This window comes from Athene noctua, chromosome 2 (assembly GCF_965140245.1).
Source record: "Athene noctua chromosome 2, bAthNoc1.hap1.1, whole genome shotgun sequence".
Classification (NCBI taxonomy): Eukaryota; Metazoa; Chordata; class Aves; order Strigiformes; family Strigidae; genus Athene; species Athene noctua.
The window spans coordinates 56136204-56159696 of record NC_134038.1 but is presented as its reverse complement, the minus strand read 5'-3'; the positions used below and the strand labels follow the sequence as shown (position 1 = coordinate 56159696).

The 23493-nt window shown below is 36.9% G+C and overlaps 1 protein-coding gene across 10 annotated transcripts in view; it reads right to left on the bottom strand.

Annotated features, from left to right (window-relative positions):
* PTPRM (protein tyrosine phosphatase receptor type M) overlaps positions 1–23493 on the bottom strand; it is a 500090-nt gene that overhangs the window by 213910 nt on the left and 262687 nt on the right. For all 10 annotated transcript variants that reach the window (XM_074899184.1, XM_074899185.1, XM_074899190.1 and 7 more), the window contains exons 8-11: positions 22527–22835; positions 19282–19391; positions 14587–14788; positions 10046–10148 (exon numbers count right to left, since the gene is read on the bottom strand). In XM_074899184.1, coding sequence (XP_074755285.1) covers positions 10046–10148; positions 14587–14788; positions 19282–19391; positions 22527–22835 — 724 coding nt within the window. The remainder of the gene's footprint in view (positions 1–10045; positions 10149–14586; positions 14789–19281; positions 19392–22526; positions 22836–23493) is intronic.

Below are 23493 nucleotides of genomic sequence, written 5' to 3'. Positions count from 1 at the left end.
TAATGCAGCCATTTAGTGCTTCCTAGTGAATAGCAACTCACTAGAGAAACTTACTCAAAACACACAATACTGGAAGAAAAAAATCCTAAGGTCAACAGTAGTATGAAATGAACTGTCAAAGAATCTACGGAAAAGGGAATTAAAATGGTGCAGGTTATTACGGTGTTGTAAGCTAAATTATGAGAAAAACCCTCCTGACTTCTGTCTCCCTGACGAAGACAACCCTGGTCTGTGTGAGCATCTTGACAAAAGCTCTTTGGGGTTGCTTCTTCTGGGGGTTGTCATGCATACAAAACCAAAAAAGGACTTTTGGCACCACAGTGCCATGTGACCAGTTCTCACACAATACCACACCTCATAATCATTTCTATACACTTATCTAGCACTACCTTCCTGACATTTATAACTGTACCTGTTTCAGAGCTTCATTTCACCACTGGGTAGAGACTTTATATTTGAGCTGTTTATTTACATGCTCTCTGAACTGAAATTGTCCTTTTTCCTCTCTGAAGTTTATTCCTCTGATGTATTTTTAGAAAACAGCCATGTCTTCTCTTGGTCTTAATTGGCTAACTGAAACAAGTCTAGTTCTCTCAGTCTCTCCATGTGTAACACAGGTTTGTCAATCCCCTGATCATTTATGCCACAACGCTCTGCTGCTATGGTCTAGTACATTAGTATTTCTTGATAGATCAGAACTAGGCACAGAAGTTCACATGAGGTCCTGCCATTGTCTTGTACAATGGCATTTATAGCTTGTCACCTTAGCTGGAAACCCCACCTGCTGTGTACCACCTATTTGCCTATTTCACAGTCATGCCATGTTTTGATGATTCACAGTCATACCATAAGCCATCAACACACACTTTCTTCTGCTCTGTTATTTTCAAAGATGAGCCTCTATCTTACAACATGCATCCTTGTTATTAGCTCATATAATGCAAACTTTGCATTTTATCCTATTTGTAGGAGGTTAATCCTGAAGGCTGTTCAATACTTTCTGTGAAGCATTCCAATCCAATGCTGCAGGCAGGATTTACTTTTACTGCCAAACAGATTATAATGTGTTATATTTATATCTGATATCTATAAACAAAACATGAAGAACATTTTTGGGTCACCTCTCGGTTGATAATTCAGTACTTCACAAAAAAGCACAATGAACATGTATTTACATCATGGCCACTAGATTAGAGCTCTTGTGAGCCACTTAAAAATACATATTTAATTTAAATACTTATGAAAGAAAAACAACTGAATCTCAAGAAACACAACAAGTATATAGTATATGACATGGCTAAAGCACAGAAAAATTGACACGCAACATTGCCAAGGCTTCAGTACTAACAGGACCCAAGCAGCTATGGCTTCCAGTATGACCTGCAAGACTGACTTGAGTGCTTATTTAGTCAAAAGGGTGAACAATCACTAAAAGCAACTCCATACTTTTCACTTGGGACATCTCACTTTGGCATCTAGCACCTGAGAGCAAAAATACCAATGAGATTCAAACCTCCATGAAAACAAAAGAACCGTAGTGAGATGATAAGCCACAGTGGAAGATCTAATTTCACATTGACATTAAGGATATGGGAAGTGCACAATGCATAATACATAATAAGATCAACAGTGAAAGCTCCCAGAGACAGAAATGGGCTATATGTGCCTGACAACTCCTAACCACGGTTTTACAGGAATTCAGAATGGGTCACTCAGCACTGCAACTACAAACTAACATAACAGCTACTATGATACACACTGTCAGAAAATGACTTTAAAATGTCTCCAGAAAGTACATCCCCACATAATCCTGTTCAACAACTGTTCGGGGAAATGTAGCTGACTCACATACTCCCCCTTCAATCCTTCCACAGCACACAGTAAAACAAAAACAAATCCCTGGCATACTTCAGTAAACACAGGGCAACAGCATCTCTTTTTCACATTTTCAAGGAGTGCACTGGTTGTTCTATGTTTGAACTTGGGTATGCATAAACTGAGTACACTTTGAAAAATCATGCAATGCAGTAATTTCCAGATTTGTTGATAACTCTTTCATTGTGGTACCTAAATGAAACACCCTCTTTTTCAAGGCAAGTTCCCAGAAATACACTTGAGCCCCCTACACACTCACTGGGAGAGAGAAACATGTCTCTTTACAACTCCAGAGGGCTATTCAGAGGTGGGACTGTACCTCTCATACGACCCCTACTACCCCTACGGGGTGGTCAATGTGCCCGTAACTGAGGAACTACCTAAACTCAGCAAGAAGTAGATGCTTAATTTAAAGACCTGAAAGGCACTTTATTTGGGGATTTACTGTATATGTCTACATCTGCTTAGGATACAAATGTCTGAGCTGCCTCATGAGAGATGTGACAGTCATGTCAGCTTTTTCCACAATAACCTAACAACTTGAGCATGTTCTTGGAAACTGGAAGCCAGGGATTCAATACTGTTCTCAACCTGAGAGGCTTTCACCATACTGCTCCCACATGCCAGCCATCTGAACAGTGTTAATGTGGTCTCCTGCTAAGGCTGGCCTAGCATGCAGAAGAATGAGAGAATCAGAAGAGCATTCATGAACAACTTGTCTAAACAAATGGAGACTCTCCTTATTCTGTCCATGATTTCCTTTTTTATTCAATGACCATCTAAAATATAACACATTGAATGTCCCATGAGAAAGCAACAAGGACTTCAGGTCTCTTGCTTGCCTAGGAGGAGCTTTAGGAAATGCGTGCTCCTAGTTAGAGGTTTCTACTGGTTTACTGAGAATATAGCGGAACTTGAGAACAGGCTGATGGCTCAGACTTGATAACACTAAGCTGCCTAAAATCCATCTAAGCTATATGTGTAACAGGAGATTGAATAGAGAAATGCAACGCGGTTCTCCCTGTTAAATGGTTTGAAAGGTCCCCAGCAGGGCTTTGGCACCAGCCAGCTACCACTCTCCCTAAAATTTCTAGATGTGAATCAGGGCTCACTCCCAACTGGCAATCTGAAGGTGGTCATAGTGCCTGAGAGCTCTGCAGTATGAATATGGGCTGTTTTAGATAGATGGACTCAGTACCAGAGAGTGGTACAGAGCATACAAAATTCACTAGTAAATATGCATGCCTAAAGTCTGAACTCAAGTAGGGTAAGTTGAGCGATGAGTAGCCATTCCTTGGAAAGGAATCATGGAAAAATGACACTGTTCTGTTCCTTTCACACTCAGAGACCAAGCTGTTCATTTTAGTAAGTAGATTTAAGAAAAACATGTTTTATCAATTCTGACTGACGCTGGCAGTCCAGAGCCAGCAAAACAGGGTATGAGTTCCAAGGGCTTATGATTCACCAGTTGAATTGCTGTTGGACTCCAGCATTCACCAGGGAGATTGGAAAAATCCAGTGGTCCAAAGGATGTTAGCAGAGAACTAATAGCTCAACTAGACTATCACACCATCAGAATGAGAGGTAAGCAAAACTGAGGAGACTATCATTAGGAATTATGCAAAGATATAGTCTCCACTGCATCCTGCTTAAGGCCAGCATGTAGAAGTAAGGTAAAAAAAAAGAAAGCAGAGCCTCATAAGAGTGCAGCAAATTTTTCAGTTGTTAGTTATAATCAGGACCCATGAGAAAGTACTGGTGAGTTATGAAACTGAAGAATAACCTCTTCAGAGATTTGGAATAATCTATTCTCTCTTTTATTCTGGAATTTCTCTAGCTTGCTTTATTTATCATAGATGAATTTTTATTCATCACACTGCTAAATGACAGACAGCATTAGATGCTGGTTCTCAATGACACAAATTACTACTTAAAAAAATCAAGAATAAATGCTCCTTTTACCCAGGGACTATGTGAGAAGTCTCAGTAAAAAAGGACCATGGAAATTTCTGAACAAGCCAGCAGGACATGTGAAGCTGTATCATGCATGCCCAGGCAATACATACTGTAAATTCTATCTCAAGTCACAGTAAAAATCCAAGGACAAGTTCTACTGCATAACAAAAAAGAATTACAGCATTTTTACAGCATAAGCAATTATTGTACTGTTCCCTCAATGAAACTGAAATTGACCCTTCTGCTGTAAATAATTATACTTCTTGCTATAAAGAAGTCACAATTATGGGCATTAATAAAACCCTGTCCCTTCTGTATCACAGACATCCTCAAACAAGTTTACTGTCTGCCTTACAGGTTGTAAAGCTATGATTTGGAAATACAGTTTGCAAGCAAGAACTGACCCTACAGCATACAGTTCAAACCTTTATGTTTACAGACTCTTAAACAACAGAAAGGATGCTTGTGGCAAGCAAATTAAAGAATGGACAGTAAGTTCCCTTCATGCTCTTTAGAGGTTGTGGTCTCACAGTATTTCAAAAGGCTGTATTTTGAACTGGACATTTCAGAATACTAGTGAGTTAGTAATGCGACTTGATCATATATAGTTACATTATTTCACCATAACCACTTCTTTATCATAAATCCACCAAATATCTAGACTGTTTTATCAGTGAGCTCTTGAAAGGCCAAAGTTCACTTTTCATTTTACTGGAAGCTTTCCAAATCTCTCCTGGTTAATGTACAGTTTTGATATTTCTCTCCTCAGCTGTGTCTACATGAGATTTTATTTTTTCTCATTACTGCATTACCATGTAATGTCATTGGGAATAGAAGGAAATTACAGCAACATGATACCATTACATAATATGCTAGGTAGGAATTGTGAGAGAACAGAGCTAAAAATACAGATATTGCAATGCTTTTATTTGCATGTGCTGTTGCCATGTTTTTGCCTACACAGAATGCTAACACATCCCTTATTGCACAAATCCGCATTTTCACATTTTAAACTTATGTGTTCACTTATCCTGAATTTATAATCATACTCATGATGTCTGCCTCCATAATTCATGCATAGGAATTAATGCCGCACTCTTACCAAGCAACACAGAAACTCAGACTGAGATACCAGTACCTCTTCTTCTCTGAGAAGTGGATTGCAATTTCAAGGCCCAGTCCTGTGAGTGCCATGTATTCACAAAAGCAATGCAAGTGCCCCGTGGTCTCTTCAAGGTTTTGGAAAATAACCTGAAACTTTCGTATTCCGAGTACTTGAAGCCCTGCTGCTCTTTGAGTTCCAGTGATATCTGCCACAGGTTTCCAAACAGCCTGGCTAGCTTGCTAGCTTTTGTTTGGATTTCTTGATTTCCAGTGAAACAATTTAATTTGCTGATCTGTTGACCAGGTGAGTGTTTTTGTGAAGATGGTAAGTTTCAAGAATAAAGGTAGGGAGTGGCGTCTCTAGAAGGCTGTCTGTCAGATTGGAGGGTCCTGCAAAAGATCTCTCAGGCTTCAGATAATTCCATTTCTTCCTATGGAAGAGCCTCAACTGTATTGCATGCCCTAACTGATGGGGCACAAGGAGTGCAAACTTCTGCTGCCAGACTATGAGAAAGTGAGTAGACACAGTGACAAAGCAGAAGGGGTGGCCAGATGTGTAGAAGGCTGATCCTTATGGCATCAGTCATGCTGAAAGAAAGAGATGAGGCCCTAAGACATGTCTCCTACCTTGCAATGTGTATGGCAGGGATAGGAAGGCAATTACGACCTCTGCTTCATGTGCAGTGCATGGTGGTTCCAGTGGAAAACTGTTGCATTGCATATGAGTCTTTGTATTTCAAAGGTGACTACCTCAGTTTAAGTTACTCTTTCCTACTACTAGTCTAATGGGTAGGAATTAGGTGTCCTCTGTCATTCATTTACGAATCATTCTGCTTTGAATGTCGCTGAAATGGCTGAAACATGTATAAAAGGAAGTACTCCCTGGACTTGGTATGACAAAGGTTTCTTTAGACCATCCATCTTCCTCTAAATCATGCTGTTCCTACCCCAGGGATCATGTGCAGATGGCCTTAATTCCACCTGTGACAACAAACCCGGTATTTACAAGGTGCCTTTAAAAACTGGGATTAGGCCAATAAGAAATTATAAACCTCTGTGGAATTTAGACAATCTGAACACATCATGAAATGTTTATCTGATGAAGTAGTAGAAAGGAGCGCTTATCACTTTAGATAACATGCAGTTTGAAATTTCTATGGTCGTTTTCAACCACACTTCAAAATACTTAATATGGCCTTTTGGGCTTAAATACAATATACATTACTTCTTCAGGGAAGAGAGATTAAAAGTACGTTTCAAAATTAAGCACTTAAAGCAAAGAGATATTTGCTTTATTTTCCCAGTGGAGTTGTTCTTATTTATGCATGCTGAAGAAGTTGGGCACACTGATGATAAAGGGGATGCATTGAGAGTACAGAGACTGCCTTCACTCTAGCACGCTCTCAAGCTTTCAACTCATGTAATTCAAAGTTTATTTGCTTCCTTCTGCAGGTTTTCTTTAAGGTACTTTTAAATTATAATACTTGGAAATTGTTGCAATTCTCTCTTTCTCTCTCTCTCATCCTGCCTGGGCTTTGCAGCCCCAGGTGCTGCTGGCCTGATCCCACAGACTCAGCGCAGGAAGTACTCTGGCATCCTAAACACCAAGTGTGGCACCCACAGGGCACTGCTAGCTGATACGCTTGGCCCTCCTGTCCTCTCAGTTTTCGCTGAAAGAGGAAAGCACCAACTGTGTGTGGTGTCTACTCATGTAGACAGGGTGGCTGAATGGTCCATGATTACTAATTAGAGGCGTTTAATGGGGCAAATCCAGCTGTTCCAAACTCTCTACTGGAAAAGAAAGGAGACCAGGAAGAAGAGTAGAATCTGGATGGTCTTGCCTTCTTTTTTATCCTTTTTCCTCCTTTCCCCAGTCTGCTGATCTCAAGAGTGCTTGCTATTGCCAAGTGGTTCCATTGTTACCTGGGACAAAATCTTTGGCATGTTTACGTTAAGGCCTTTTGAGGATGTGGCACAGAATAGCAGGAGGGGGGTGGTATGGTGACAGCATTTTGCTGATTATGTAAGCAAGATTAAAGAAGTGGAAACACTCAAGCTTTATCATGGCAAGACTGAATGGAAATCTATGCAACAAAGAAAACTTGCTTCTCTGTGCTGAAGCTAAGAGCTTGCAGGAAAACTTTCCTGAGAAGGTCACAAGAAACTCTTATAATGGAATGTGGCAAACAATCTAAAGCTCTTTCTGACACAGCTGAATACATAAATATCGCTAAATACATGCAGTCACTGAGCATTACATTTTTCATGTCTGTATGAGCCAGATCTTTGCAATGTATCAGCATTCATTAGTCGATGTATATGGAACTGACCAATCTATGTACCTGCAGACAATTTGGCTAAAGCATGTTTTAAACTTTAGGCTAACTGGGCCCAAAGAAGTAAAAGGTACAAATGATACTGCCTTGGAAGAGTGAGTCCCTCAACAGATGTTGAAGAGCCCTCACAGCAAAAATGCTTGCATTTGTATGCTTTTCATGCAAATTCTTTAAAACTTTACTGACTCTTACATACACGTATCTTTGGAAAAAAGAGAATATCCACAATAAGACATATATTACACAATGTCCACAGAGCCATCATCTGAAATATAAAAAAAAAAAAAGGCCTTGCAAATTACAAGCATTCTAAAAATCAAAATAGCTTGGCCAGATGTTAAAGAAGTGCATACATTCATCATTACTGAATGCATTACTGCTTTAAACATATATAATTCTGAAATAATCTCCTTGAGATAAATATAGCAAGAGCCATAAACATGCTGGACCTGAAATTGAAGACAAAGCAAGCAGTATTTGTTGTATTAAAACTCTGAGAAAATACATTTTAATCATGTCTAGTCTTACTAATTCTAAAACAACATGGAATGCCATTTGGCCTTCATGATTAATGTGTGCTTCATCATTGTAAACAGAGTTTCCTGAACATTTCCATAAAGTCTGCTTTTTGAAGCAACATTTAAACAATCAGCATTGCCTATTCTCTCCCTTTAAGTTGTGGTTGTTGTGTGTGGATTCTAAATAAGGTACAAGATATCAAGACTTTTCATAATAAAGTAGAGAAAAATAATTTAATTACAGAAATAAGCTGGAATTCTGAATGACCTCAGGTATTAGCTTTGTTGACTTGAATGGTAGAATTTGTGCTCTCTTTATCCATCTCAGGAATTAAAAAATTTCATGTGACATGGCTGATGTGTTGATCAATAAAACAACAACAATCATTTACACTGCAAGTTTAGTGCAGTTTCAAAAATCTGCATTAACCAAGCCAGTAGTTGTATCAGAATCAATAGACAAGGCATCTTGCTTAGTGGTGTGCATAAATGAAGTATGACTAAACTTTTAACACCCAATGAATACAGATTAAGATGATAAAATCCATATGCAGAATGTATTCTGCAAGCTATGCAATGACAGTGTGCTTCAGAGTGTAACGCACAACAAAATATTAAAAGTATTCAGAAATTCTTACTTTAATTTTCACTCTGTGCTTCAAGCAGTATTTACATTCTGAGTACTGACATTTGCAGTCAGCATTAATTTTATTTTAAGACCTCTTGCAAAGGACCTCGGTAAATTTACTGTTGTGTGTTCATCTGTCAGTTCTATAGCTTCATGTTACTTTAAATCTCTCCTTCTATTTTTCGAACGACTCATCCCCTTATTTGGCACACTTTAGCTTCCTAACTAGCTCCCTTCTATTGTCAGTGAAGTTTCTGACGTGTCACTACTACTATAGGAGTCAATCATCTTCAGTTCACAATGTAGATAAAAGGAATTAAACTTTTTTGGTGTAATATGTTTAACAACAATACTCCAACTAGTATCATTTTAATCCAGATGGTTAAATTCAGAAGAACTACACTTTGTGAGATAAAGTAAGACAAACATGAAATCATTCTGTTTCTAACCTAATCTGCTACATCAAAAAGCTTAATTAAATCTGTATTAATTGTTTTCTGTTTTTTTCTCAGCCGGTTCAAACTTCTCCAAAGTGTTACACTGTCTTTTTAAAAAGTTGTTTGAAAGACCAACAGAATGGCATTTCCTATATGCAGATCTACAGATGTATAACATCTAATTCAATAATGAATATATGGCATAGTAAAAAAAACCCTAATTAAATGAAACTTTGATTATTCTGAAGAAATCCAAAGAACATTTGTTTTCATTTACGCATATATGAGTATACCACATCTGTATTTCCCAGACAAACAGAAATTACAAAATACCTTAGCATCACAATGAAAAACATTATAGTCATTCACTATTATGAGGAAACTCTTCCTACAGTAACAAAAGAATTAACCATTTTTGATGATACATGATTAGCCAAAAGGAAAAACATCTTAACCCCCTGAAAAATCTGTATTTCTCTAAACCGTATTTCCATTTATTCAGAGTACTGAGCTCATAACTGGTTCTCTTTCAAAATTATCTAACCATTCCATTCCTCTGTTTTCTTCAGTGAAAAGTAGGCATCTTTTATTCTAATTAATGAAGGACTTACACAGTACTGTGTAACTAGCAGTGAAATAAACATCTGCAAATTGAAAATTCATTAATAGGTACTATATAACATTAAAGAATCTGAGCCACTGGTTTTCCAGGCTGTTTGTTTGGGGTTTTTTTTCCTGTTTTTGCTATCATGGTCAATTAAATGTAAATACTTTATGAATGTTATAGCACATATTGTCTAAATTGGCTTACTTAGAGTTGATTATCTTAAATTGTGAAGTAAACAAAAAGAGTGAATATTAAAGACAGTAGCTCAGCATAAAAAATGTGATATGCCCTTGAACTTATAACACTGCAGTAAGCAATTACCTTAAAGAAGCCACCCACGCAACAGAACTATGGCTTTGTTCCTTATCTTCAAAGAACAAGCCACTTGCATCTGGATCAAATCCTTTAAACAATACACGAACACTCAACATCAAAGCACTTTCATTTTCTTCAGTTATTTAATTTAATTAGAGCTAATACAGACATGAATTTAGACACTGATTGCTGTGTAGAAAATCCCCAGAAAACATGTTCAAGAAATTAATCAATTTGGTTTTAATTTTATAAAGATATTTCCCCAATACCTGACAGGAGCACCTCTGCTCTGTGCAGGTTTCAGCAAGACTGTCACAGTGCTGTCAGTTTGATTCAAAGGTGTTTCAAGTTCATACGGTGGCATAGACGGTGCTAGAATAAGAAAAGAAAAGAGGCAAAAATAATCATTATTCCTGTATTTCCTCTTTCAAGAGCTGTATCTTTATTTGAATAGGTAATTTTAAAGACTTCTTCAAATATAAAGACCATATTATAGGTCTAAGATGCTTTCTCTTACAAGTGTGAGACAACTGTTAAATAACTTCAGAAAAAAAACCAACCAAACAACCAAAGAAATCGCAGATCACTGCCAGTTTCAAGACAGGAAACTGATACTACTAAGAGTAAGTTTGCAGAAAGGATTGAGAATCCATGACTTGGAAATTAAAAGTTATCTCAAGCAGAGTATCTGCAAATGTACATGCTGAAGTGACAGTAGTTTTTGAAACTGAGCCCAGCTTTCTCCTTATGTCAGTGGTATTAGGATGCATTCTCAGAATTTTTCATTCCTGGAATTTTAACTAGTGCTGTAACTGTCCTGGGTCTGTCCACCACAGACATAATTTACAATAAAGAAGCAAGATTATCACCATGAGAACTTATCCTAGTTTGAAGCCACACTCAATTGCACTTTTGCAGACTGTGTCTTCATTAAGGAATTACAGTCGTGATTAAAACAAACAATGCCTCAGTTACTGTCTTGTACTGTTGCTACATTTTCAGTGCTATCATCTAGTCACATTTTTATCATTATCTTGGATGGAAGTCTTCTCAGTTAGTTGGTTGGTTAGCAGTCTGTTTTATCTTTATTGTCCAGTTGTTAATGATGATACACAATTAACAGATTTAAAGGCTATAGAAGCAAAAAGTGATCAGTGCAATGACCTCTTCTGTCCACAGGAATAATGCAGGGCAGTGAACTTCCCTAGACTAATTCCTGATTGAAAAAGAAAATACGTTTGGTAGGGGAGAAAAATCTCTTCTTTAGCAGGTTCTTCCAATGTCTAATTATACTTCATGTTGAACATGGGGACCTATATGGCATCTCAATTTGTTTAGCTTCATCTTCCAGCCACTGGATACTTTGTGTACCACACTGATGAATCTACCCAGAGTATATTAAGCTCCACAAAGAGATAATATCAACTTCTAGGCTCCTCTAACAAATAAAATAGCTCCAACAATGGGAGTCTTTCTTTCAAGTGTATTTTCCAATCCTTTTCACCTTCCCAGCAGTAGCTGCATCTACTTGAAAAGTATATTAACTTCTCTCTCCATATTTCCCTATGTTTTCAAGTAAAGATTGCATTAACACTTTTGTCCACAACTCTTCAGTCTGCTGTGAAAACATTAACAACATCTTCGCTTTTCATTGATATTCTTCAGTCTTGAAATGCTTCACAAATAAGAAAATGAATCTTCAAAAACCTCTTTGCAAGCTGATCGGGTTTTATTCTGTTTACAATCCTGGATATAAAGTACAAACATTTAGACTAGCCATTTTAAGTAATATGGGTACCCACTTTAAGAAGCCTAAAGGCACAGTATTACACAGTACTTCAAAGATTCGGACACAATTTTCACATATTTCAGTTCTACAGTTTTGAATATCCAGAACTTGTTCACATAATGCCCCATTTTCATGCTGACCATCCTGAAAATGAGGGAAGCACAGAGTAACTACATCTCCAAAAAGCTGTACGAACTCTGAACATTTCTGGAACACTGTAAGAATCATTTCTTGCCCTTGGTCTCCTGCCTACATCTTACCAAGTCTTGTAATCTTCTTTATTTATGACTCCTAGGTCCCTACTTGCACTCTTTACTAACCTTAGTCTCCCCTCCACCAAAACTGTCTTCCTGTACAGGATATGAGTTGTGGTTGGTTCTCCCAGTCCCACCTTTTAGTCCTGGGTACTTTTTCTCTTCTCCACAGATACTTGGGTTATAATCTATTCTTAAAGTTTCCTCCTGTCTATTTTAGCACTCTTTCTTCTCCACACTGCTCACATGCAAAGATGGATCTTACCAGTAAACAGAGAAAACATGCCTGTTCCCATTTTTTGCAACTGCACACCCTGGTCTTCAGCAGCAGAAAGCTCAGATGCACTAGAAGGCAAGGCCTGTAGAGACTCTCTATGTGTTGGGCCACACTGAGTTGATGAACACAGGCTAGGCTCCAAAAGCTTGGAGAACTTAAATCTATTTAGCGAGTATGGCATCTATGGTGACATTTGCTGCTCAATTCTGTCATTTTTCTACCGTTTGTGTGCAAACGGCAACATTTACAAATTGTCCAAATCTGGACTGATTTCCAGAGTGATGGCTCAGAGTAACATCTCCTTGCTAAATATTCAAATCCCTGTTTGAAAGCACTTCAGCCAATGTACCAGTCACTAGATTCGTTCATAATGTAATGGATGAAATTCTTCTAGCATAAAAGACAGCATACAAAATTTCAGGCCGCACAGCTGACTTTTCATAAATTATATGCAACAGAAAACAGTCTTCTAATAGAGTGCCCATCAATTTTGATAGCATGCACTTCTACAAGCTCTGCTTTTGGTAATACATATTAACATACAGATCACTTCATCCATCAGTGCCAATCACACAACTGTAGAATGAAACATGGCAACTATTTACAGTGCAGAACAGTACTACTCTAACACTTAGGAAATTGAGAGTATTTTATTCAAATGAAAATGCAGTCTAGAGTTAGACAAAGTAAAATGCAGTAACTCAATTCAGAAATTGGTCAGAATGCACTGTTGCCACCTCCTTTGTTCTAAAAAACAGTAAAACCTTTCATCCATAAATGTTCAGCAGTTTTGTTTCACATCTCCCCAGATTGGAGAGCACTGGACACATCAAGAGCCTCAAAGTCTTACAGTGAGACAATGAGATCACAGGCCAATAGCACTGAAAAGAGGCTACCATAATCAACAGCTAAAATTTCAGTTGTGATTTTTCAATGATACTAAGAAAGGTACACATTCTGCTCCTATTTTAAATTCATCAAGAGATTGGCTTTAACTTCTCATGGACAAGTCACAAACATTCCCTTTTAGCAGAGTAACTAACATGAAGTAATGAGAGAGCAGGGTGCAGACGAGACAGCTTGCCACGAGGTAGGTTGGAGTTTAGCCTGATTCCCAAGATGCCTGCAACGTCTGTTCACATTAAGGAGTTTTAGTTGGTGACACATCAAATTTAGAAAATAACAATTTAAGATCCAGCGCTATTCCAACATGTCCAAATTCTTATCCACTCTCAACAGTCTCCTTCCTTTCCTACTCTAATAAGGGCTGATTCTGCCATCCTAACTCATACCAAGTCTTGCTGTGTCAGAAATTGATTTCTAACAAAGTTTCTGCTCAGTATAGGAAAGGGGATGGAAAATGAACACTATCTTTATTGATCAGTGTTAATTATGTTTAGACTTCCTCTAAAGAATAATTTTCTGACTTGAAAATTAACTTTTTTTTCCTCTACAAACATCTGTATTGCAGTTATTTCCACCTTGCATTAAATACCCTTTTCTATAACAAGAAAAAAGGAATTGCTCTATTTCTGACTAACTCTTGCGACTTTTTTTCATTCCAGTGAGGACAGAAAACAAGTGATGGGGAAAAGTATGCAGAATGAGAGTAAAAGAGAAAGAAGATTCTGTACCCAAATGCTTTATCTTTTCTAAAAAGCACAGTTGACCACAAACAGGTACGGCAATTTTTCGATAAATATTATCAAGGGGTTGTCGTTCAACTGTCAGTTTAATTCCCAAGAAGACTGTAGAGAAGTGAAGAGTAAAGGGATTTCAACTGTAACTTCGCAAAACATTTTGTCATCAATTTCATAAGAATTTTAGAGGATATAAGAGTATTGCATCGCATCAGCTGGAGCAATGAAGTGTTCCTCTGCCTCTGGGAGGGCTTTAAAATATTGTTCATGGATCTGCAGAAGTGACAGTCATGCTGCCGTTATCTGAAAACCCCTAGTCCTGATACTCTTGTCTAATACAGTTTCATATCTACTTCAGTCCACACGCCTGCTAGGAACATACGCAGGCTGGCAGTCAGCTGCACTTTCTAAGCGAGTGCTAGACATACAGTATTTCTGCTCTACTCTCAATTGTTCATGGCTCATTAAAGAGATTTTCCAGCACCGTTACTGTACTAATTTAGAATCATGTCAAGGCTGACTAAGCTCTGAATGAAACCCTCATCCTCATGTCCAAAAAACCCTATGCTAAATGTTGCAACAGCAGCTGGCACTCACTGCAGGCACATAATTCATAGGGTTTCTTGGGTGATAAGTTACAATTGTGAACAGGAATTTCAAAGTACTAGCTGATATTTAAGCACTTGGAAGTTTTTCAGATATGTTAATATATGTCATTTTGACATCTTCAGGGAAGAACATGTATTTTACGTTTTCAATTTACCGCTTGTTAAATTCCAAAGAAGAAGTAAGCAACAAAAGAATTACTCATGTCATTATAAGCAAACAACAATATTCTTTAATCGAGTACCTGATATTTTAGTGGTGAACTGATTTGTGATTGGAGGTCCAAAGCCTTTAGCTGTGCTGGCTCTGATGGTAAAGGAGTAGGTAGTGCCAGGATACAGTCCAAAAAAGAGATAGTGTGTTTCATTTCCTAGCTTTGAGACTCGTCCACTTTGATTGGATAAATCTATTTCTGGGTCAAAGGAACTGACTGCTTTGTAGGTGATCTGCAAAAGAATAAGAAAGTTATAAACTGCCTTGAGCAGATGGACAGAGATTGCATCTTTATCCAGTAAACCCTCCTGATGTATGCGCTGTCAGACATTTTATGATAAGCTATCTTACTCTTATACTCTTCAAATCCTGAATCCCACAAAGGGACACAGAAACTCAGCCGTAACTGGTATGAGTTATTACTTTTATAGATAGAGAGACTTAGAGGCAGCTAGATTACAACTCTAAAGGATGGGTTCAGGCTTACATTAATTCTTTCAAGATGCTGGCTTTAACAGTGTCATTTTTTGGATTCATGTTACTGTTGGTTTTGAGCAGCAACAACAACAAAACCAAAACAACCAGGTAAAACAGGTAAGTGAATAACAGAAGGTATAGACCCCATTTCCAGCTGACTTCACTATAATTACACTTTGCTCTGAATAAGATTATCTGTAAAAAACGATAAGGGCAGCTTAAGGCAAATTTTTCAGAAAGTGGATAAAGCTTATATTTTAGTCTGAAGTTTAACTATTGTAATTGCTAATTTGGAATTTTTCAGGTTATTAGATTGTACCTAGGTCAGATTCTCATTTGGAGGAAGGGAGAGATAAAATGTTAAGTAATATATGCAGAATGTATACTGTACCCTCAGTTACTTCTTTGATTCAAACAGTATTTTTAGTTTTCAATAGAAACATTAATATAAGTTCACAGTAAAACATGATCCAGATTTCTTCTATTAATTACTAATTTCCATGCACTGTAATGAGAATTTAAAAATAAGAAATCCATTAAAAAATTAAAAAGTAAAAGTGATTCATCCCTCCTTTTTACTTTTAAAGTTTCATTTGTATGCGAATAATTTCAACACTCTTATTATATAAAATTATAATTGACATTCTTTTTGCTATATATATTCGATATAATTATAATTAAGAAGACCATAAAATGATACACAGAAACATCTAAGCGTTGGCATTGCATACCTTAAACACTTGCATTTTCCTAAAACCTCTGACTTAATGAAAATTGATTTTTATATGACCCATCTAATATAACATCAATAAAGTGCTGAAAATTAGTAATAAAAACTTTGATAACATCTAGAAAACCCCAACATTATCTTGGTAGATACAGGCAGATCCTCTAAGACTCCTCATCCATAAACTGAACTGAAAGTGCATTAAAATCCGCTCAACTAACCCTCCTAATTATAACAGAAGAAGATTACACTACCAAATATATGAACTTTTATCATAAAGAAATTAAGGTTACATATTGCCCAAAAGAATCTCTCTTTCTGATGGGAAATGTTATGTCTACTTGTGGGACAGTGGGTCATAACATTTTCTGGAGATTTTAAAAGACAAGATTGACAACTACATTGCATCTATGTTTTATATATAGATGATCCTGTTTTGCAGCAGATATGTGAACTTCTTGCAGCTCTGTTTTCTATATTTCTATGGTTCTTAACTGGATTTTGCAAAACCTCACTTAAATTTTATTCAAAATAATACCAGGCTATTGGAGACTCTGCAGTCTATGTTAGATTCTTATAAATTTTTTGCTGTGTTTAGTTATTAGACAGCTAAGTGGCTGATATTCCATAATGAAGTAAGTTCTTCCATGGATTATTTAGAACACATGAAAAAAAGTGGTTTGCCTGGTTAAAACAAACTTTCTCCATTTCTGTATTTCACTCGTAAGACTGTTTGTACTTCAAAAAAAAAAAAAAAAAAAATTCTTATGTCCACCATTGCTAACGCCAGCACAGCTTTGCAGTGATGAAAAAAAGGGCATGAGGCGAATTTTCTCACTGGATGTTGACTAGTTTTATCAAATTTAGATAAAACATTGCCCAAAGGACTAATCCCTTTATTCCTACAACTGTGGACACGTACTGGTGATACAGGAGTAAAAGGATGTAATTTGTCGTTATGACATTTCTTAATCTAAAGGATTTTTCCTTTAAATATTGGTTAAAAAAATGGATTTGTACTTAATTTCACAATAGCAATTAATGCTTTAATACTTGATACCTCAACACACAGTTTTTCCCACAATTAGAAGATTGTCTCCTTCAGGCACTAAAAACAAGTGCTTGGCCCCAGAAAACAGAGTAAATTATGAGATTTTTAACATCCTAGAAAGTTAGGTACCAGAGTAAGAAATGTTAGACGTGGAGACAAGATGGAGCTTTCTCTCTGGGAGCAGAGATGCAGACTCAGGACTGCATATTAAGTTCATCTACCTGCTGGGATCAAGATCCTGGGACCTCCTGCTCAAAGGTGTCTGCTGCTGTAGTCTTAAGGCTGCTCCTATAAAAAAAAGCTACCAGCTGAAGAGCCTGCCCTGGAAAGAGCAACCTTGCTCCTAGGTCTGACTCAGGCTTACATACTTGCAATTTTGCTTCACCCGACCGCGTGTCTTCAGCTCTAAAGTACCTGGCACTTTCGTAGCTGTGTTCCTCCTCCTGGCACTACAATACTTTCACCTCTGGCTGCGTATAGCCCAGTGGCGGGTGACAGGTGAATGGAAGGAGCATTCACCTGAGTCACTGCCCTGCAGGCAGGTTATCATGAACTGGGGAATCCCTCAGGCTGAAACATCCCCTACCCAGGCTTCCCTCTTACTAGGTTAGCACTCATCGGCTAGGCCATTCTCTGAACATACCAAATACGCCATACGTTTTGTATAAGAGTACCTTTAGTGGCTATGCTTTTTAGATGAGAATTGTTGATGTACACACAGCCAAGGCCTAGATGATTCTCTGGCTAAGCTCTGGCTTGCCACAAGGTGTAGGCAGGAGCTAGACACCTCACTTCTCAAGCTTGGATGATCTGGCGCTGTGCTGGATGCATTATCCAGACAGTAAAACAATCAGCTAGAGACGTGGTTACTGAGACATCATGGATAGTCTAAATCAACCTATAAAACATAGGTACCTAAATTTCATCTAATTTGTCTGGTTCTTATCCTGTGAGCTACTTCAATTACCTAAAATATACCTGAAGTATACTTTTATATTTCACCTGAAGTACACATTTAAATTAGGTAAGATGTCCCTGTGATTCACTGTGTATATTTGCTCACCTCCAGGTAGTTTACCAGTGATATTTATTAAAGCTTTGTGATACATTTTAGGCTTGTAAGAAAATATCAGGGCAGAAAAAGTATTGACAAACAAGCTTTCAGCAACTAGATGTGTGTTCATAATCAGCCACTTGACTGGACTGGGTTGGCATCTTTAAAACAAGGGATGGGATGGTTGCATCAGTCAGTTGGTACCTTTTACTTAAAAATTAATTAAATCAAATTTCTGATTTAACTGATTGCCTGGCTCCCTCTGTCTGTGCTTTGGGGTGTATTAGATAGTGCAAGGAGATAGCAGTATTTAATTTTCTTTTCAATATTCTCTTTACTGCTAGAATACTTTTGATGTTCAGACCTGCGCAGTCATGACTACCTCAGAAATTCTCGCCAAGATATTCTTCTCCATCTCTGAATACTCCCATTAGAGCTGATGGAGTTATGTGTATATATATACATTTAAGAATGAACTGCATGTATACAGTGCATATATGCCTCAGCAATATAATGAGACATGCATACATGTTCCTAAGTAGAAAGATGATTCACCACTGTGTGTTTCTATGTACATAAAGCCTAACATCAAGTAAAAACATTAATATATTAACTAAAACATTCTGATCCCTGAAGACAGGCAACTGTTGAGCTAGCTAGAAAATAGCTTTCTAAAAAATCAATTCATACTTTTTCATAACATTTTATCCTCTTACAATAAAATAGTTTTCAAAACAGTATCAACAGGTTACCATTCCATTTAACTTTTCTTTTACATCGTCTCTCATTTCGGTGTTTTTTTTTTAAACAAAGCATTTCAATACCGATTTTGTAGTAAGGTCAGGTAAGAAGCTTAACAGTGATTACTGTCTGACAGCTTAATCTCTGCAGTCTTTTGTCAATTTTTCTAAAAGGTATTCAGGCAGAGGTTCCACATGAGAAAAAGCAGCGATTTTTAGACATCTAACAACATACAATTTTGTTGAATTTGCATTTGTAAAATGTTAGATTTTTTTAAAATTATGCCTGCTTGTTTTTATTACAGTAGGCTTCCTGTTATGAGTCTTATCTAAATGTGATGTTGACTGTCACCACTGTTTCATGTCTCCTATTTTTTAAAAATTCACTAAGATCTGTCTTTCAATCTTTTAAATATTTGATCCACATTACTAGATAGAATACTCTATCACATGGTTCTAAAAATAGCAGTTTTCTTAAAGCTGATAACCCAGGGACATTTTGGGTCCTGCATAATTCACTCCTACATTGTATATTTGATTTTATTACTTTGTAGGTGCTACTATCTTCAAGAAGAAGAATAATTTTACATAAACTGGAAAAAAATTTTCTTACCAATTATGCCCTTTTGAAAATCAAACTGCAAATGAAAATTAAAACGTGGCAAAATGCTAGGTACCTCATACAAAGTAATCACACCATATGTTTGCGCTGGCTCTCTCCATTGAAGAAAAATCTTCTCTTCAAAGGTACTCCCTTGAATGGATTCAAGTGGCACAGCACTCGGGACTAGGATAAAAAAAGGAAAAAATGTTGTTTTGAGAAAAATTTCAGAAGGAGACACTCTGCTTAATACTTGCACTGTTGAGACATGAAAACCATCCCCTTATTATTTTCTCAACACTGAAGCAAAGGCCAGGGTAGCTCAGGAGGAGAATGATTTATTTAACAAGATAGTGCCAATAAAGCAACTTATGTGTCACATTCAGTATAAGAAGGAATTAGTGAGCATTGCACTTTCCCTGTAAAACACTATTGATGAAAGGACAAATCAGCTTTTCATAAGGAATTAGGCAATCTCAAATGCAAATTCTTGTAAATAAAATCTACTTGTGATACTCACTTATCAATAGTGTTACTGTTCCATAGAGAAAAACATATTAAACATTCATATATGAAACGGACACATACTGAAGTAACAAGGTATAGTTTCAACAGACTGAACTAAAATGGTTAGCTTGGAAAGATGAGCCACGTTGCATAGAAGTGTGATACGAGGCCTGATGACCTGTAACAGGGTGAACATAAGGAAATTATGAAGCAGCCAAACTGAAAATCTGACGTTATTCATTTTTCTTAAAGTCTCTTAATTTATGAGAATGACCACTGAAGAATCAGGCATGTCAGAAGGTTCTGATAAAAGGTATGTCAACTACTGTCAGGTATCTCCTTCTTCTCCTGTTTGTTCTGCAAAGATTACCTTATCCCAACCTCAACGCAGTTTTCAGAGAAGATGTGTAAACAGCACATGGGCATGTAGCTATAGTTTTATATTTGTAACAACACTTGCAATGGAATGTTAAAAGAAAATCCTGAAATGCACACAGGACTGTTGTGAAGCAACAGGAATTGATGGCTTAGCACTTTTCCGCAAACTGTTATGTGAAAATACAGTAGGAAGATACACTTAACATTTTCTACATGCTAGAGAAAGAAGGTGGAAACTACTTGCTGCAGTGGTTGAAATAACTTCTCAGACATCTTACTGAGATTTACCCGAATGGTTAAAAAATAGGAGGATCTGCAAGCAAGACATCTGGTGACTCCTTCCCATCGCTAGTTTGGTAGAGCACTATCCTTCTCCTACTGATCCATGCTGTTGGTCTGGGAGTTTACATGGTTCAAGACTTCATAATCACCTCTCCATACCTCTCTGCAGAGTCCATTGCTCTACCAAGGGGAAGTTCCAAGGACACAGGTGATGGTTTCTGAACTGGTTTACCAGTCCTGTATGCACCAGTAAGATTACAACTTTAGGGCAACCTTAAATCTGGGCACTAAAACTTTCTTTCAAGTGGGAGAGAACTGGCAAAACTCATTTTGAGTCATGTGTAAAGGGAGAGGAATTAAATATAATGTAAATAAGTTGGTAGTGTAGCAAAACACTGTGGTAACCCTCTGAAATTATCTGAAGGCCACAAACTCCAAGTACTTATGCCATGACGGTGGTCAAACACTGGCAGAGGTTACCTAGAGAGGTTGTGGGATATCCATCTTTGGAGATACTCAAAACTCAACTTTAAAAGACCTTGAGCAATCTGCTCTCACTTGATCTGCTCTGAGCAAAAGGTTGGACTAAATGAGCTATGGAGATCTCTTGCAACCTACATGACTCTGTGATTCAGAAAATTATGATTATTTGGGTCACTATACTCTGTTGTGTTATACTGAGATTTATGTACCTAACTGGAAGTGTACAGCATAGCAAAAAGTTGTTTTTGTCCAAGGTATTTTCTCAAACACTGATGCTGGTTTTTAATAGGTCTTGGAATAATATAAAGTTTCAGAGGGCTAAGAATGAGAAAACACTATGAAAAATTTTAGAGAAAATACATAAACAGCTCAGATAACAATAAGGTCTTTAGCTTTGTCATCCTACAATTGAACTGAATTGAAATTACAGGATGACAGCAAAATTAATTCTAATGAAACAATTTTTTTGTTAGCTATGCTTTGTCAAATCTGTTGCATTAGCAACTACACACTCCTAAATTGTTTCATTTATTCCTTCATATATTTTGATTAGAAATTAGTACTACAAAAAACCAATAGGGCATATATTAAATTATTTAAATGATTACGTTTAAATGACAGACTTCAAGTATTTATTATGAGAGGAACTCATCATTGCTGACATTTTTTCTAGAAATCTTTCCAACATGTTTGCAGTAAATATATCATTGATCTGGAAGAAAATAAAAAGCCTGGTCAGATTGCAGATGACAGAAATGGGAGGAGGACAGATCTGTCATGTAAGGCAATGCCAGTCATTTGATAACGTTTCTTTGAAGAGTATGCATTTTTAAATGGCTAAAGGCAAGGTCAGAAAAACTACAATACAGTTGTAGAGGGCACTAAGTGGCTATACCTCAGCACAGAGTGTTCTGGAAAGGTGAAACTGATCCTGGTGCATGACCAGTTCAACAAGGAAGTCCCATTTTGGTATCGTAGTTAACAGAGCTCCAGTAAACTCTCTGCATGTATAATCACAATAACATCACAGAGAATTTAGGAGGATGATATAACCTTTTCATGCAATATTTTTAGAGCATTACAAAGAAACAATAGTGAATTCTGCCATCCATGCTTCATAAAAGACACTCACAAATTACATTATTGCTCAAAATAAAAAAAGATCTGAATGTTAGCTGAAAATTACTGAAAGAAAGGGAGTATCTATATATTTCAATGTCCGCATATGGAATATATCATCTGAATAAGCAACTAACAGTGTCCAGTGGCTGGAAAGCCAAAGTTAGAGAAATTGAAACAGCACATCAAGAATGAATATTTAATGTTGAGCATATCACTCAACATAAAAGCTTACATGAGGATACTGTGGACAATCACCTGAAATTTCTTCAAACTGATAATGGAAATTTTAAGAGGCAGAACAAAGTTCAAGCACAAGTTATGAGTTCAATGAAGAAATGATTAAATGGTGTGTGATGTTATAGGTTATGTAAAAGATCATTGTGACACTTTTAATGGACCCTTTACTTCCTTAAAATTGGTAAGTTGGTGGAAAATTTGTTACAGATTTTAGTGAAAGTAGAACATGCACTTACATAGAAAGAAAAGTGCATTAACAATCAGGTAGTATGAATGTACAATGTATACATATATGTAAATACAAAAACTCACCATCTTCATCAGTTTGTACTACAAGTTCTTGGCTTTCTTTCCGTCCTTCAGGATTCATTAGTACTAATTTGATGCTGACATTTGTGTATGGTGATAGATTAGTAATTGTGTGTTGTGGATGAGGACTTTCTGTATCCCAGCTTACTTCTTCTCTCACTTGCTCTTGTCCTCCAGCCTGGTAACGGTAATGGACTGTGAGGTTGTATCGATGGCAACGTGTGACATTATATCCAAATGGTTCCCAGCAAATAGTGATTTGTCTAGATTTGATCTCCACAACCTCTAGCTTTCGTGGCCCACGCATTGGATCTGCAAAATTAGCAACATAACCCTGGTATGATTATTTATTCATATTATGAGTAAGATGAAGTTATACAGTTCTATAAATATGACATATAAGCAGAAGTGCATTGCTTTACCTCTCATAGTGCAAATGACAGTAAAAGCATAGATCTCTGAGAAATCAAGAAAAAAACACAGTGAGGAGAAGTGTCTTTGATGAAAAATGAGAAGCAAACAAAATACCAGAAATATGTCCATTTTTTTTTACAAAGTAATTTATGTTAACACTTTTAGAGCAAAAACCTTCACAAAACAGGTATCTAAAAAGAAATGGCAATTTTAGGGAAAACTTTCAAATACATGGTGATTTTCTCCCAGGACTGTTTATACAGAGAAAAAGTGTTAGGTGGTTCTTCAGCTATTTCTTCTTCATTTAAGTTAGATAGAACGCAATTATTCAATCTCTATTTGACTAGGACATTAAATTAATATTCCAATTCCTTTAAAATAGTCCATAGGGTTCTTTTCCCATGAACTAGTTGTTAATAGCCTCTTTCTTTTCTTCTTTTTTTTTTTTTTTTTTTTTAGCACATCTAAAATAAACAGTGCAAATACCTCAGTTTGTAGTAGTGATTTAGCAGAGAATCAAAAGAAACAGGCAGGAGGCACATTAGCTGATACCCTA